This window comes from Vitis riparia, chromosome 4 (genome assembly GCF_004353265.1).
Source record: "Vitis riparia cultivar Riparia Gloire de Montpellier isolate 1030 chromosome 4, EGFV_Vit.rip_1.0, whole genome shotgun sequence".
Lineage (NCBI taxonomy): Eukaryota > Viridiplantae > Streptophyta > Magnoliopsida > Vitales > Vitaceae > Vitis > Vitis riparia.
In genome coordinates, this window is record NC_048434.1 from 20,054,984 (window position 1) to 20,070,196 (window position 15,213).

The 15,213-nt window shown below is 35.1% G+C and overlaps 3 protein-coding genes across 4 annotated transcripts; 1 reads left to right on the forward strand and 2 right to left on the reverse strand.

Annotated features, from left to right (window-relative positions):
- Positions 1 to 1,473: 1,473 nt before the first annotated feature.
- On the forward strand, positions 1,474 to 3,477 carry LOC117912502 (cytochrome P450 84A1-like). The gene is made up of 2 exons (XM_034827095.1): positions 1,474 to 2,467; positions 2,587 to 3,477. Exons 1-2 carry the CDS (start codon positions 1,547 to 1,549, stop codon positions 3,208 to 3,210), a joined length of 1,545 nt encoding a protein of 514 aa, XP_034682986.1. The 5' UTR covers positions 1,474 to 1,546; the 3' UTR covers positions 3,211 to 3,477.
- A 1,996-nt stretch (positions 3,478 to 5,473) lies between these two features.
- LOC117912503 (protein FMP32, mitochondrial-like) lies at positions 5,474 to 9,744 on the reverse strand. 2 transcript variants are annotated; one of them, XM_034827097.1, is made up of 8 exons: positions 9,708 to 9,744; positions 8,560 to 8,839; positions 8,135 to 8,266; positions 7,919 to 7,978; positions 6,291 to 6,367; positions 6,129 to 6,185; positions 5,963 to 6,029; positions 5,474 to 5,845 (listed from the first exon to the last, which is right to left on the reverse strand). In XM_034827097.1, the coding sequence occupies exons 2-8, from the start codon at positions 8,809 to 8,811 to the stop codon at positions 5,726 to 5,728; spliced, it is 765 nt and encodes a 254-aa protein (XP_034682988.1). In that variant the 5' UTR covers positions 8,812 to 8,839; positions 9,708 to 9,744; the 3' UTR covers positions 5,474 to 5,725. The 2 variants fall into 2 exon arrangements, with proteins under 2 accessions (XP_034682988.1, XP_034682987.1); XM_034827096.1 differs by lacking the exon at positions 9,708 to 9,744 and adding an exon at positions 8,939 to 9,237.
- Positions 9,745 to 11,117: 1,373 nt separating this feature from the next.
- On the reverse strand, positions 11,118 to 15,023 carry LOC117912504 (protein FMP32, mitochondrial-like). The gene is made up of 7 exons (XM_034827098.1): positions 14,403 to 15,023; positions 13,979 to 14,110; positions 13,763 to 13,822; positions 12,105 to 12,181; positions 11,943 to 11,999; positions 11,767 to 11,833; positions 11,118 to 11,670 (listed from the first exon to the last, which is right to left on the reverse strand). Exons 1-7 carry the CDS (start codon positions 14,643 to 14,645, stop codon positions 11,551 to 11,553), a joined length of 756 nt encoding a protein of 251 aa, XP_034682989.1. The 5' UTR covers positions 14,646 to 15,023; the 3' UTR covers positions 11,118 to 11,550.
- Between the last annotated feature and the right edge of the window lie 190 nt (positions 15,024 to 15,213).

Genomic DNA, 15,213 nt, shown 5'->3' on the forward strand with positions numbered 1-15,213 from the left:
AAAAGTCTTGGTTTCTTATCATATGAAGTAAAGAATTAAATATGGTGGGTAGTAGATGGATCAGCTTTATAATCTCACGTTTGAAAGGGTTTTGTAGGGGGGCTGCTTGAAAAGCTGGGAAGCCATTGAAAAGGAAGTCCATTGCTATGACATAGAGTGACTTGACAACTTCATGTGGTATGCATCTGCCACGTTACTTAATTTTTATTCCATTGCCTACGAAAATGCTACAACACTGAGAAGATTTGAAGTTATCACTTCCCGTAATGACGTCGTAGTGATGAAAAACCACGCAACGTTTTCAATGACTATAAATCTTATCTTAGATGTTAAGGATAATCATTGATTTAATCAAATTATGATTTCGATGTGGAAAAGAATTATCTTAAAAGGAAGCAAATACATATACATATATATAGAGGGTGAAATGAAACCGTCAATGGTTCCAATGTCTAACCAAGAAAATGACTCTTAAGGTCTGGCATCAAATCTCTCACCATCCGCTTCTTATACCCAGGTTTTACTTAGTATTTTCCCAAAGGATGGAGGAGAAAGGTGGGAGAGAAAGTGCTTATTGTGGAAAGGTCTATGGTTTTCATTAGCTTATTTTGCACTTAAATTGATGTGAACTCATTTCTATTTTTAATGAAAACAAATTTTACTTTCCCTGTCACGATTGCATTACCGTTTTACTAGATAATTGACTTTTTTACCATAATCAATCACTAACATTTGACCTGGGGTTGGTATTAGGCCAGAAAATTAATGTAAAAAATTAGAAATTGTTGAAAATTTGCGGTCATCTAGAAGGACCAAAGTGAGTGACAACATACAACGAAGCAAAAAACCAAAACAATGAATGCAATAAACAGTCCACAAAATCAGCTGACCATTTGCTTGCTTTCTCATGGTTGTATTTTACAGAACCCAATTTTATTTTTTTTAAAAGGAAAATTTCAATGCTGAAAAATTGACTTGTCATCTAGAAGGAAAATTTGACTTGTCAAGACCGAAGAGCGTCACACTTACTGAACACTTATTTTTACGTTAGGCATATTGGTTTATTACAAAGAAAGACTTTTTTGTGTAAAAGAAAAAGCAACTTTTTTAATTTCTAACTTTAGAATTTTTTTTTATGACGTCATAATTTTATAGAAATTAAAGAAAAAGGTTAAAATAATTTAAATTATATTTATTTTTATTTTCAGAATTTGAAGACAAGAAATGAAAATGGTACAAAATTATTTCTGTGTTCATCATATGTTGGAGACAAGACAGAGATCATGGAGCTGAATAAATACACGTACGTGAATGAGATAAATATAGACGGCGTGTGCACAAGCGCCTACGACCAGCCCCCAGGAATTTAAAAAGGGGAATATAAATTAAAATAAAGAACAGTGTCCAGTGAGATAACGCATGGTTTGGCCGGTTATGGAAACAGGCTCACAAAAATTGTGTATAAAAGCCCGTTATATATCTACTCAAAACTGGCAACATCCTTTGAGTTGCAGAGTTAACACACACGGGGAGTGAAGGAGAAGCCATGGATTCTATTATGGAAGGTTTGCAACCTTTGCAAATGACACTCTTATTCATTATTCCTTTAATCCTCTTGTTGGGTCTAGTTTCCCGGCTTCGCCGGAGGCGACCATACCCGCCTGGGCCCAAGGGTTTACCGTTGATCGGGAGTATGAATATGATGGACCAGTTAACTCACCGGGGACTGGCGAAAATCGCCAAGCAATATGGTGGTATTTTTCACCTTCGGATGGGTTATTTGCATATGGTGGGGGTTTCATCACCTGACATAGCTCGCCAGGTTCTGCAAGTTCAGGACAACATCTTCTCCAACCGTCCGGCCACCATAGCTATTAGCTACCTCACCTACGACAGAGCCGACATGGCCTTCGCTCACTACGGCCCATTCTGGCGTCAGATGAGGAAGCTTTGTGTTATGAAGCTCTTCAGCCGCAAACGGGCGGAGTCATGGGAATCCGTACGAGAAGAGGTTGAGTCGACGGTCCGGACGGTGGCGAGCAGCATCGGGTCCCCTGTTAACATCGGAGAGTTGGTGTTCACACTCACTAAGAATATCATATACCGGGCTGCGTTCGGGACGAGCTCAAAGGAAGGCCAGGACGAGTTCATATCTATTTTACAGGAGTTCTCTAAACTGTTTGGTGCTTTCAATATCGCTGATTTCATCCCTTGGCTCAGCTGGGTCGATCCACAAGGACTCAACGCCAGACTCGCTAAGGCACGTAAATCGCTAGATGGTTTCATCGACGACATCATCGACGATCACATGCAAAAGAAGAAGTTGAATAACGACTCAGATGAAGTCGACACGGACATGGTGGATGACTTACTGGCTTTTTACAGTGAAGAGGCTAAAGTCAACGAGTCCGAAGATTTACAGAACGCCATCGAACTCACCAGAGATAACATTAAAGCTATCATCATGGTAAGGATAAAACTCACATACAACAAATTTTGACATCTTTCACGCTTAAGAACATTTTCCAGAATTCAATTTCTACTATTCTAGGTTTTGACATGTCGATGTGATATTATATATTTCAGGACGTTATGTTCGGTGGTACAGAGACTGTGGCGTCTGCAATAGAGTGGGCCATGGCAGAGATGATGAAAAGCCCAGAAGATCTCAAGAAAGTTCAACAGGAACTCGCCGACGTCGTGGGTCTGAACCGAAGAGTAGAAGAGAGCGACCTCGAGAAGCTGACATACCTCAAGTGTGCATTGAAGGAGACTCTCCGTCTCCACCCACCTATTCCACTGCTCCTCCATGAGACCGCCGAGGACGCCGAAGTTGCCGGATACCACATTCCGGCGAGATCAAGGGTGATGATCAACGCCTGGGCTATAGGCAGAGACAAGAACTCGTGGGACGAACCAGAGACGTTCAAGCCTTCAAGGTTTCTCAAAGCGGGCGTACCCGATTTCAAAGGAAGCAATTTCGAGTTTATTCCATTTGGATCGGGTCGCCGTTCGTGCCCGGGAATGCAACTCGGACTCTACGCTCTTGAGTTGGCCGTGGTGCACCTTCTCCACTGCTTCACGTGGGAGTTGCCTGACGGCATGAAACCCAGTGAACTCGACATGGGCGACGTGTTCGGACTCACTGCGCCAAGAGCGACTCGACTCGTTGCGGTACCGAGTCCTCGCTTAGAGTGTCCTCTTTCTTGATCAAGATCATGGAGGGACTGTTTGGGGGTGATCCATAAATACTAGGGCAATGATACAGTGAAGGGTGAAAATATGCATGGATTTTGCTTCATGAATTGGGAGAAGAAGCCCCAAAAAATAATTGAAGGGAGATGGGCAAATATGAGAATTTGATTTCTCTTTCTTTATTGTTGATGTTGAACAGGAGATTTGTATTGTTAATCATCAAATAAAAATTATATTAAAAAGAATTTCACTTGGATTAAGGAACAAAAATTGTTGCATATATTCTTGGTGTGGTTATTTTCTTCTCACATCACAATGGAAGTGGAGGCAAGTTGTAGGCTTGTAGCCCATGAAAATAAGGCACTGAGGTAGAATAAATAGAGCGTAGGCAAGTGTAGGGTGACACCTCAGGGGCCACATATAAAAACAGAAAAAGAAAGGTATTGCTTCCTGGTGGTCATGGACTTAGTCCGGTGATCATTGATTGCAAGCCTAGTTTTGGAATATTACAGGGCAGGCCTTGCCCTTCTTATATTTCCTTGCATCTTCCTCTCCTCTTCTTTTGGTGGCAGCTGCAGACTATGGCAATGAATATGGACCCAGATTATTACATTGTACTGCTGTGACATAAATGGAGATGGGAGAGGAAGGTCTAATCAGCTAATATTAATGTTGAAGGTGGGGAGATGGAAATTGGGTGGAACGAGGACATGAATCCTTTTGCTTTGTTTTCTAGTGATTTAATTATGATGGAGAGGAGCGTGTGGGTTAAGGTTCTTTGTCATCTCTGCATATCTCCTAAGAGTTACTCTATTTTCACTAGACAATAACATTCAAAGTATAAGAAAGTGAATAGGGGGTCCGGCATTGAGTCCAAGGTGTTTTTTTGTCTCTTTCATTATTTTCTTCCTTTTTTTTTTTTGCATACGTGAGCTAGAGATTTGGGTAGAAGTAGAACCATAGGGGGAGGGGTTGTTCATTTTGGTGTAAATAACTATGCTTGGGACACAGGTGAATGACAACATTCTGGACGCTCTTTCCCCAGATATTACAAATTTTATTAGACCACCCAACAGATTATTTAGTTGATATCCAAAAGTAACAATTTGAAGGACAAAATCGGCGCATACAAAATTTAGAATACATCTTATACAAGATAAAGTAATACAACAATTCTTCGCATTGAGGTGGCTATGTGGCCATACCAACGTGGGTACATCTCAAGCTGAATCAAAAATATGTTAACAAAGGGACCACAACGCAAAGAAGTGCATTCAACATAGACATGGCTTGAAATTTTCTTGGTAAAATAGCAATAACAACAACAACAACAATAATAATACTAATAATAATAATAATAATAATAGATGAATCAAAAATATATGTTGACAAAAAGACTACAGTGCAGACTAAATTATTATAATAAAAGGGAAAAGATATGATTACATTAGGATGCAACAAGAAATGATTCTTGGAAATTTTATGATTGCATTGGTTGCATGAAGTCCATACTTGGAATTTTGCATTAAATATTTAAAAAAAAAATCAAAACCTAAACCAATTGTTTAGTTTCATTGAGATGTAATATTTCAACTTAGTTTATGCAGATACCATTTAAGTTAAAAATCAAAATCTAAACCAATTGTTTAGCTTCATTGAGATGTAATATCTCAACTTAGTTTATGCAAATACCATTTAAGTTGTTTGATCCCAGTTATGCAGGTGCCTTTTAAGTTGTTTATTCCAAATTCGGTGTATTTTTCCAATTTTTCTTTATGAAGCTCATACTTGAAATTTTGTAGTGAATATTATTTAAAAAAAAAACAAAACAAAACCTAAACCGATTATTCAATTTCATTGAGAAGTAATATCTCAACTTAGTTTCATAATTTTCATTACTATTTCAATTTATAATGTTGGGTTTTGGTTATGTAGGTGCCATTAAAGTTGCTTATTTCAAATTCAGACATTTTTTTTTTGAATAAAAATATAAATAAGTTTTTTACATGAATTAAATAGGACTAATGAGGACCATCACTCTATAATGACAAATATACAAGAGCGAAATCTATTCTTAGTTGGTATTCTTACCTCTTCCATTCTCTCTTCCCTTTTCTAATGTGCAATCTATAGACTATTCTATGAGGTAATATGCAAAGAGAGCAAGAATGCAGCCTACTTGTATACTTATAATATTCTTGTTCCAATGCAAACCACAGTAGCAAATAAGAAAAAAAAAACAAAACTAACATTAGAAATAATGAAAATTCAGGGCAAATAAGAAAAAGAACAAGACTAACACAAGAAACAAGAAAATGTTAGGTTTGATAATCATACGCCCTTCAGCCACATTAAAAACGGTGGCAAATGTGTTCTTTTCTTTTCCAGTTTACAATAATAGCAAATAAGAAAAGAACAAGACCAATAAAAAGAAATAAAAAAAATTCAAGGTTGATCGTCATACCCCTTTTGCAATGCCCTAAAAAATCAATACCATATATATATATAATGACATGATTTGCTAAACTCCTTACATCAAGATGCGAATCACAGCAAGACCCACAGCTGAAATAGAAACAAGGGTACCTATGCAGTATTTTATCACATCGTACTTTGCAGCTTCTAACTGAGCCCTTAGTGCATGAATTTCCTAGGATTAAGAAAAAGAAGACAACCCGAAAAAACTTTAGAAAACAAAAACAAAGATTGAACCTCATAGATATCCAAGTAATGAAAAACACTTCTCAACTACACTTATGATACTCACCCGATCTAGTTTGTTAGTGAGGCTAGTGGTTTCTGCATTCTGATTTGCTAACTCATCTCGTATCCTCCTAATGATGAATAGTAAGAAATGATACATTCAGTAACAAAGATATCTTTCTAACTGAAACATAATCCCATCATACTTAAGAATAGTTTGTTTTCCTTACCCCCTTTCAAGATTCAAATCTAAACGTAGTCCAGCAGTGACTTTGTCAATTTCATACCTGTGTTACAATGCATGTCATTGTCCTATGAAGAAGTATAAAAAATATATATCCTTACATCATATGAGGAAAAAATTGTTGAAAAGTATTTCTGTGAAACCAGACCTTAGTTCACTACGCATCTTTTCTATATCACTTCGAAGTTTCTCAGTTTCATGTTGCAAGAGAGAAAAATGATGTCCCTACATTTGTTGAGACAGAGTCAAAATACTTGACATTGAACTGCTACTATAGTTTAAATGAAAAAACAATTAAGAAGATCTAGTTTTACAAAATAAATAATGCAAATAAAAGAAAATTGATGATTGTTGGCCATGATACACCTAAAAAGCAACTATCCACCATCCATTAAAAAAAAGGGTTAAAAGGAGTTATCCATAAAATTAAAGCGGATGCATGAGGTGTAAGGTTGTTTGTCGAAAGAACATATCAAAAATTAAAGTGGATGCATGAGGTGAAAATTGGTTGTCCCCTGAAACAACATATTAATAAAATGTGAAACTAAAGTGAAATTGCTATGTGGATCAATCACAAGACAAGAAAACCACACACTAAATTATGAAAGCATTTGTGAGAACTAAGGATAAAAAAAAAATTGAGGAAATATATAAAAGTTGGGTACTGTTGTTATTTGAAAAGGAATTAGCTTTTAATATCAGTGGCTAACAATAAAACTCAGCAGAAAAAACAAGTTGATATCAGCAACCATGCCATCATACATGACTATATACATATGCATTTTTAAAAGTTAATGAAAGATCAAAGATAACTAGATAACTACGAAAACACAGTGGCCACCCTGACTTTGACCACTTTCTGCTCATTAGTGCTTAACCCTGTTGCTTCTTAGTTGCCCAACTCAATAACCTTGCTTTTTGCTTTAACAAGTTGTTATCAGCAACTGTGCCATGATACATGGCTATATATAAGCATTTTCAAAAATTGAGGAAATAGACATGAACACACAGAGGCAACCCTGACTTTGACAGCTTTCTACTCACTTGTGCTTAACCCTGTTGCCAGCTGGTTGCCTCACACTAAACAACCTTGCTCTTTTCATTATTGTTGAATGGACAAGAATAACATTAGATCATCACTAGGCAGAAAAACTTAAATTTAGGTCTTTTAAGTTAGGGAGCATATGAAAAGAGTAGTTTTGTAATCTTTTCAACAGTAGTTTTTCAAACTAAAAATAAAGCACTTTAATGTGTGGACCTTTATTCCTAATAGGCGGCAGTTGATTACATGAATTATGACACACAACAAGTGCACTACTTTATAAGATCTATCTAAAAGCATTTGTTATATGCTAAAGGTGCATTCTCTTATCATCAGAAACCATAATCTTTACTACAGAAAGAAACTAAATTTGAACAACATCAACACAATTAATCAGTATAATAATGAAGTCAAATACCACTGGTTGTATCTCAATAACACTAATTATTTGTTTCACTACAAATGTAATTACAAATATTGTGACAAAGAAGAGGTAATAAACGTCTTAACGTTTTATCTTACAATGCTATGATATCATCATCACAAATCATCCTAAAATTTGGTTCAACAGGAAATACATTAAAAATGTTATGTGATGATCTGGAACTAAATAATTTCCCTATAACACCAGAAACAATGCTCAACCAATAGATTTTGAAAGAGGATACATAATACCATTCCAGAATAGATAAACAGTCATGAAAAAGGTTATCACTTGCTAAATAAGCTAGTACCTGAGAGCTTTCAACTTCAGATTTGAATTTGGACAAATTGGATTCTTGAGTCATTTCAATCTGTAGGCAACATGAATGCATGTGAATTAACAATACCAGAAAATGAAATTTAACATCGTAATTATAAAAACCTAAAGCTGTTGACATGTCTCATATATGAACATGGAGCATAACAAGCCATGGACCTACAGGCACCCCAGAATCAATAAACCTTACTTTCTGTATTTCGCCCTTAGAAACCAAGGACTGAGCCACATTCTCCAAACTGTCATTCAAGACTTCAGTTATGGTAGATGTTATGGCCTCAGCATGTTTTGACGGTATGCCCTGAGCTTCTAATTTCCTAACCTGAGACAAGACACCATGTCATTAGCAATTCTCGAATTCCATCCGAGATTAAACTCTATGCTTAATTTGGTTGCAGAGAAGTAATAGAAATTACATTCTTGAATCATATAACTTTTCTTTAGTTGTGATACTAGAAAATAAAATCTATACAGAAAAATGAGCCTAGTTCTGATTTCCATAATTCTTGGAAATACAATTTAAATATCATTTTTCTTCTTTTCTAAGAAAACGAAAATGCAAATCAAGACTATAACTAAAAACTGAAACAGCAAAGAAAATATGAATATAATTACCAGAGCCAATGTGTCAACTAGGAATAATCGCCCTCCATTAGACTTCACGAACTGAGAAAACGGCCTATAATCAGATCTTCTGCAATATCCAGAAGGCGAAGAAAAAGAAGATAACGAAGCTAAGAACTGGATCGTAGAAGTGGTATTCGATTTCCCCTCAACACTAAATGCTTTGAATTTGTAGAGAGCAGTCCCGATTCCTGAAACCTTCCCAATTTTCCCGGCGTACCTACAAGCCGCAAATGCGGCCATTCGATTCAGCAAGCGTACTCCAAATAATCTGCAAGCACAAAGCCCCAATTCACCCGAAACCCTAATGTATGAACTCAAGATTTAAAAGAAAAACTCGGACTCGGAGATCCTCTGCTACGGTTCTCACTTGATCGATTCTTTTACTAATCTATGTTTGACGCCAAAAATTGCGACGCCGGCTTTCGCAGTTTCTCCCCTACACGCCTATTATTCTCTATTTTTCTCTTGTTTTCCCTTACAAGCAAAGTCGAAAACGGGTTTCCCTTCAGATCTTTTGCCACCCTGTCCACGTTGAAGCCTATTCATATCCACGGAGCTAGGTTTTGCAATGGGGCTTTTTGCGTAACCCGGCCCGCCACACATCTATTGGGTCAGGTACTTCACTGGGATTCCGAAGCAAGGATTGAAATGTTGAAAATTTTCGGAAATATCGCTTATCGGTCGATAGAAATTTCGGTAACTTTAAAAAATATCACCGATATTTCGTCCTTTATCGATATTTTTACCGATTTTTCGGAAAATTTCCCGATATTTCCTACCGGTCCAGCCCGCGCACAGGATACAAAATCTGTCCAATTTTTTTAAAAAAATACATAAGATGCTATTTGGTAATCTGATCATGATTTGCAGGCGAAGGTTGTGTTTTTCAGCCTGGCTCAAAAATCGTGGATTTAGGGTTCGTGAAATTTAAATCCAATGGCACAAAAGCAAAGAGACCCTTAGAACAGATCCAGGGAGAAAAAAAAAAAAAAAAAAGCAGTTAGTTTTGCATGGATTTCTCGGAATTCAAACGAGGATGAATTTTCCCGGAAATAGAATGGGGGATGGATTTTCTTGGGAATCAAACGGGGGTTGCAAAAAAAATAATAATAATAATAACATGATTAGATTAGTACCTGCGAGGATTGAGAGTGGCAGAGGAAAATAGGGCCTTTTTAGGGATTCTCTCGTGGGCAACTTCAGAAAAGGGCTTCTTGATGCCCGAGTGAGTGAAGTGGGTGGCCCTTTTGATTTTTAGATTTAGTAGGAATAAAAATAAAAAGGAATCAAATCATGAGAACAATTTTCCTCTCCCAATATAAATAATTATTAATTTTCCATCTTTATTTGGATTAAATCTCGGTTATTATCGGTGATTTTTATAAATTAAAATTAATTTAATAAGATAAATTATTAATAATTGTAATTATTTAAATAAATTAATATTAATAGAAAAAGTTATTATCATATATTTTTAATAAAATTTTAGAAATAAAATATTTTATAATTTAATTTTTTATTTAAAATGTATTAAAATATGTTTTAATAAAAGTATTTTAAATTTTTTTAAATAAATATTGTTTTCAACAAAATGAAATTACATCGATCTTCATTTTAATATCAAAGACTATTACAATGTAATATGTATTATATTTATGTATAAATTGTTTTTATTCAATAAAATCAAATATATTTTTTTTAACTCAATTCTAACTTTATACACTTCCAAAATTCATATTTATTATTCTTCAAATTCAAATATTGAATCTACCAATATATCTCTATCTACTAATGATCATATCTATATCAATTACACTTACAAAATAACTTAAAAATGTGTATTCTTACTTATTTTATCATTTTTTTTTTAATTTTTTCAAGCATTCCTATGAATTTTAAATAATTTTTGCTCCATCGATATTTGTGAAAAATATCCGTCTATATTTCTCATATATTTCTGATATATCCATAAAATCGAAGTACCGATATATCCGTAATTATTGATATTTTCATCATTATTCCAAAGGGATCAAAGAACTTTTTGAAAACCGCTAGCGGTTTGGAACAAACGAATTTGGTTTTATATCAACCTGTCGATCCTACCGATTTATAAGAGAATTACAACTTTACCCTTCAACTTTTTGAATATCCCTTAAAAGCCTTCTATTAAACAACTCTTTCTTCGAACTACTAATGTAACTTGGATCGTTTCCATTAATATGAACCAAATTCAACATTTTAATTAATTTTGAGCAATCGCTTTCAATACTCATATTAATCTTTGATTAGAGTTTTTTCAACCCGAACTCAATTTGAGTTATATTTTGCTCAAAATTCAAATAATTTAAGCCTAACTCAAACTCGATTAATGTTTTTATAATATTTATAAAATATATTATCTTATATAATAATATTAATTTTCCTTTTAGATTTTTAAGAAAAAAACATATCAAATTATAAAAACATATCAAATTACCCAAGCCAAAAGCAAGGGTAACTTTGCATATCCAAGAGAAAGGGAAAACATGCAAAAATAGAGAATAATAGGCATATAAAGGGGAAAAACTACCCAATGAATAGAAAGTCGAGGTTGCAATTTTTGGCATCAAACATAGCTTAGTAAAATAATCGATCAAGTGAAAACCGTAGCAGAGGATCTCCGAGTCTGAGTTTTTCTTCAAAATTTTGAGTTCATACATTAGGGTTTTGGGTGAATTGGGGCTTTGTGCTTGCAGATTATTTGGAATACGCTTGCTGAATCGAATGACCACATTTGCGACTTGTAGGAGGTACGTCGAGAAAATTGGCACGGTTTCAGGAACAGGGACTGCTCTCTACAAATTCAAAGCGTTTAGTGTGGAAGGGAAATTGAACACCACCTCTGCGATCCAGTTCTTAGCTTCTTTATCTTCTTTTTCTTCTTTTTCTTCGCCTTTTGGATTTTTTTTTTTTTTCTAATGGCATGATTTGCTAAACTCCTTACATCAAAATGCGAATCACAGTAAGACCCACAGCTGAAATAGAAACAAGGGTACCTATGCAGTATTTTATCACATCATACTTTGCAGCTTCTAACTGAGCCCTTAGTGCATGAATTTCCTGGGATTAAGAAAAAGAAAACAACCCGAAAAAACTTTAGAAAACAAAAACAAAGATTGAACCTCATAGATATCCAACTACACTTGTGATACTCACCCGATCTAGTTTGTTAGTGAGGCTAGTAGTTTCTGCATTCTGATTTGTTAACTCATCCCGTATCCTCCTGATGATGAATAGTATGAAATGATACATTCAATAACAAAGATATCTATCTAATTGAAACATAATCCTATCATATTCAAGAAACAATTTATATAGTTTGTTTTCCTTACCCTCTTTCAAGATTTAAATCTAAGCGTTGTCCAGCAGTGACTTTGTCAATTTCATACCTGTGTTACAATGCATGTCATTGTCCTATAAAGAAGTATAAAAAATATATATCCTTACATCATATAAGGAAAAAATTGTTGCAAAATATCTCTGTGAAACCAGACCTTAGTTCACTGCGCATCTTTTCTATATCACTTTGAAGTTTCTCAGTTTCATGTTGCAAGAGAGAAAAATGATGTCCCTGCATTATTGTTTGTTGAGACAGAGTCAAAATACCTGACATGGAATTGCTACTATAGTTTAAATGAAAAAGCAATTAAGAAAATCTAGTTTTACAAAATAAATAATGCAAATAAAAGAAAATTGATGATTGTTGACCATGATACACCTAAAAAGTAACTATCCACCGTCCATTAAAAAAAAAAAGAGTTAAAAGGAGTTATCCATAAAATCAAAGTAGATGCATGAGGTGTAAGGTTGTTTGTCGAAACAACATATCAAAAATTAAAGTGGATGCATGAGGTGAAAATTGGTTGTCCACCGAAACAACATATCAATAAAATGTGTCACTAAAGTGAAAGTGCTATGTGGATCAATCACAAGACAAGAAAACCACACACTAAATTATGAAAGCATTTGTGAGAACTAAGGATAAAATAAATAAATAATTTGAGGAAATATACAAAAGCTGGGTACTGTTGTTATTTGAAAAGGAACTAGCTTTTTATATCAATGGCTAACAATAAAACTCAGCAGAAAAAACAAGCTGATATCAGCAACTATGTCATCATACATGACTATTTACATATGCATTTTTAAAAGTTAATGAAAGATCAAAGATAACTAGATAACTACAAAAACACAGTGGCCACCCTGACTTTGACCACTTTCTGCTCATTAGTGCTTAACCCTGTTGCTTGCTAGTTGCCCAACACTCAATAACCTTGCTTTTTGCTTTAACAAGTTGTTATCAGCAACTGTGCCATGATACATGGCTATATATAAGCATTTTCAAAAATTGAGGAAGTAGACATGAACACACACAGGCAACCCTGACTTCGACTGCTTTCTACTCACTTGTGCTTAACCCTGTTGCCAGCCGGTTGCCTCACACTAAACAACCTTGCTCTTTTCATTATTGTTGAATGGACAAGAATAACATTAGATCATCACTATGCAGAAAAACTTAAATTGAGGTCTTTTAAGTTAGGGAGCATATGAAAAAGAGTAGTTTTGTAATCTTTTCAATAGTAGATTTTCAAACTGAAAACAAAGCACTTTAATGTGTGGACCTCTATTCCTAATAGGCGGCAGTTGATTACATGAATTATGACACACAACAAGTGCACTACTTTATAAGATCTGTGTAAAAGCATTTGTTATATGCTAAAGGTGCATTCTCTTATCATCAGAAAACAGAATCTTTACTACAGAAAGAAACTAAATTTGAACAACATCAACACAATTAATCAGTATAATAATGAAGTCAAATACCACTGGTTGTATCTCAATAACACTAAACATTTGTTTCACTACAAATGTAATTACAAATATTGTGACAAAGATGCAAGGTTTATGGAGGTAATTAACATCTTAACGTTTTATCTTACAATGCTATGATATCATCATCACAAATAATCCTAAAATTTGGTTCAACAGGAAATACACTAAAAATGCTATGTGATGATCTGGAACTAAATAATTTCCCTATAACACCAGAAACAATGCTCAACCAATAGATTTTGAAAGAGGATACAGAATACCATTCCAGAATAGATATACAGTCATGAAAAAGGTTATCACTTGCTAAATAAGCCAGTACCTGAGAGCTTTCAACTTCAGATTTGAATTTGGACAAATTGGATTCTTGAGTCATTTCAATCTGTAGGCAACATGAATGCATGTGAATTAACAATATCAGAAAATGAAATTTAACATTGTAATTATAAAAGCCTAAAGCTGTGGACATGTCTTGTATATAAACATGGAGCATAACAAGCCATGGACCTACAGGCACCCCAGAATCAATAAACCTTACTTTCTGTATTTCGCCCTTAGAAACCAAGGACTGAGCCACATTCTCCAAACTGTCATTCAAGACTTCAGTTATGGTAGATGTTATGGCCTCAGCATGTTTTGACGGTATGCCCTGAGCTTCTAATTTCCTAACCTGAGACAAGACACCATGTCATTAGCGATTCTCGAATTCCATCCGAGATTAAACTCTTTGCTTAATTTGGTTGCAGAGAAGTAATAGAAATTACATTCTTGAATCCTATAACTTTTCTTTAGTTGCCATACTAGAAAATAAAATCTACACTGAAAAATGAGCCTAGTTCTGATTTCCATAATTCTTGGAAATACAATTTAAATATCATTTTTTTATTTTCTTGGAAAACGAAAATGCAAATCAAGACTATAACTAAAAACTGAAACAGCAAAGAAAATATGAATATGATTACCAGAGCCAATGTGTCAACTAGGAAAAAGTTAGACTTCACGAACTGAGAAAACGGCCGATAATCAGATCTTCTGCAATATCCAGAAGGCGAAGAAAAAGAAGATAAAGAAGCTAAGAACTGGATCGCAGAGGTGGTATTAGATTTCCCCTCCACACTAAACGCTTTGAATTTGTAGAGAGCAGCCCCGATTCCTGAAACCGTGCCAATTTTCCCGGTGTACCTACAAGCCGCAAATGTGGCCATTCGATTCAGCAAGCGTATTCCAAATAATCTGCAAGCACAAAGCCCCAATTCACCCGAAACCCTAATGTATGAAGATTTGAAAGAAAAACTCGGACTCGGAGATCCTCTGCTAGGTTTTCACTTGATTGATTCTTTTACTAAGCTATGTTTGATGCTAAAAATTGCGACGCCGGCTTTCTATTCATTGGGCAGTTTCTCCCCTAAAACGCCTATTATTCTCTAGTTTTATCTTGTTTTCCCTTACAAGCAAAGTCGAAAACGGGTTTCCCTTCAGATCTTTTGCCACCCTGTCCACGTTGAAGCCTATTCATATCCACGGAGCTAGGTTTTGCAATGGGGCTTTTTGCGTAACCCGGCCCGCCGCACATCTATTGGGTTAGGTTCTTCACTGGGATTCCGAATGGATCGGAGAACTTTTTGAAAACCGCTATCGGTTTGGAACGAATTTGGTTTTATATCAACCCGCCGATCCTACCGGTTTATAAGAGAATTACAACTTTACCCTTCAACTTTTTAAATATCCCTTAAAAGCCTTCTGTTAAACAACTCTTTGGAACTACTGGTGTAA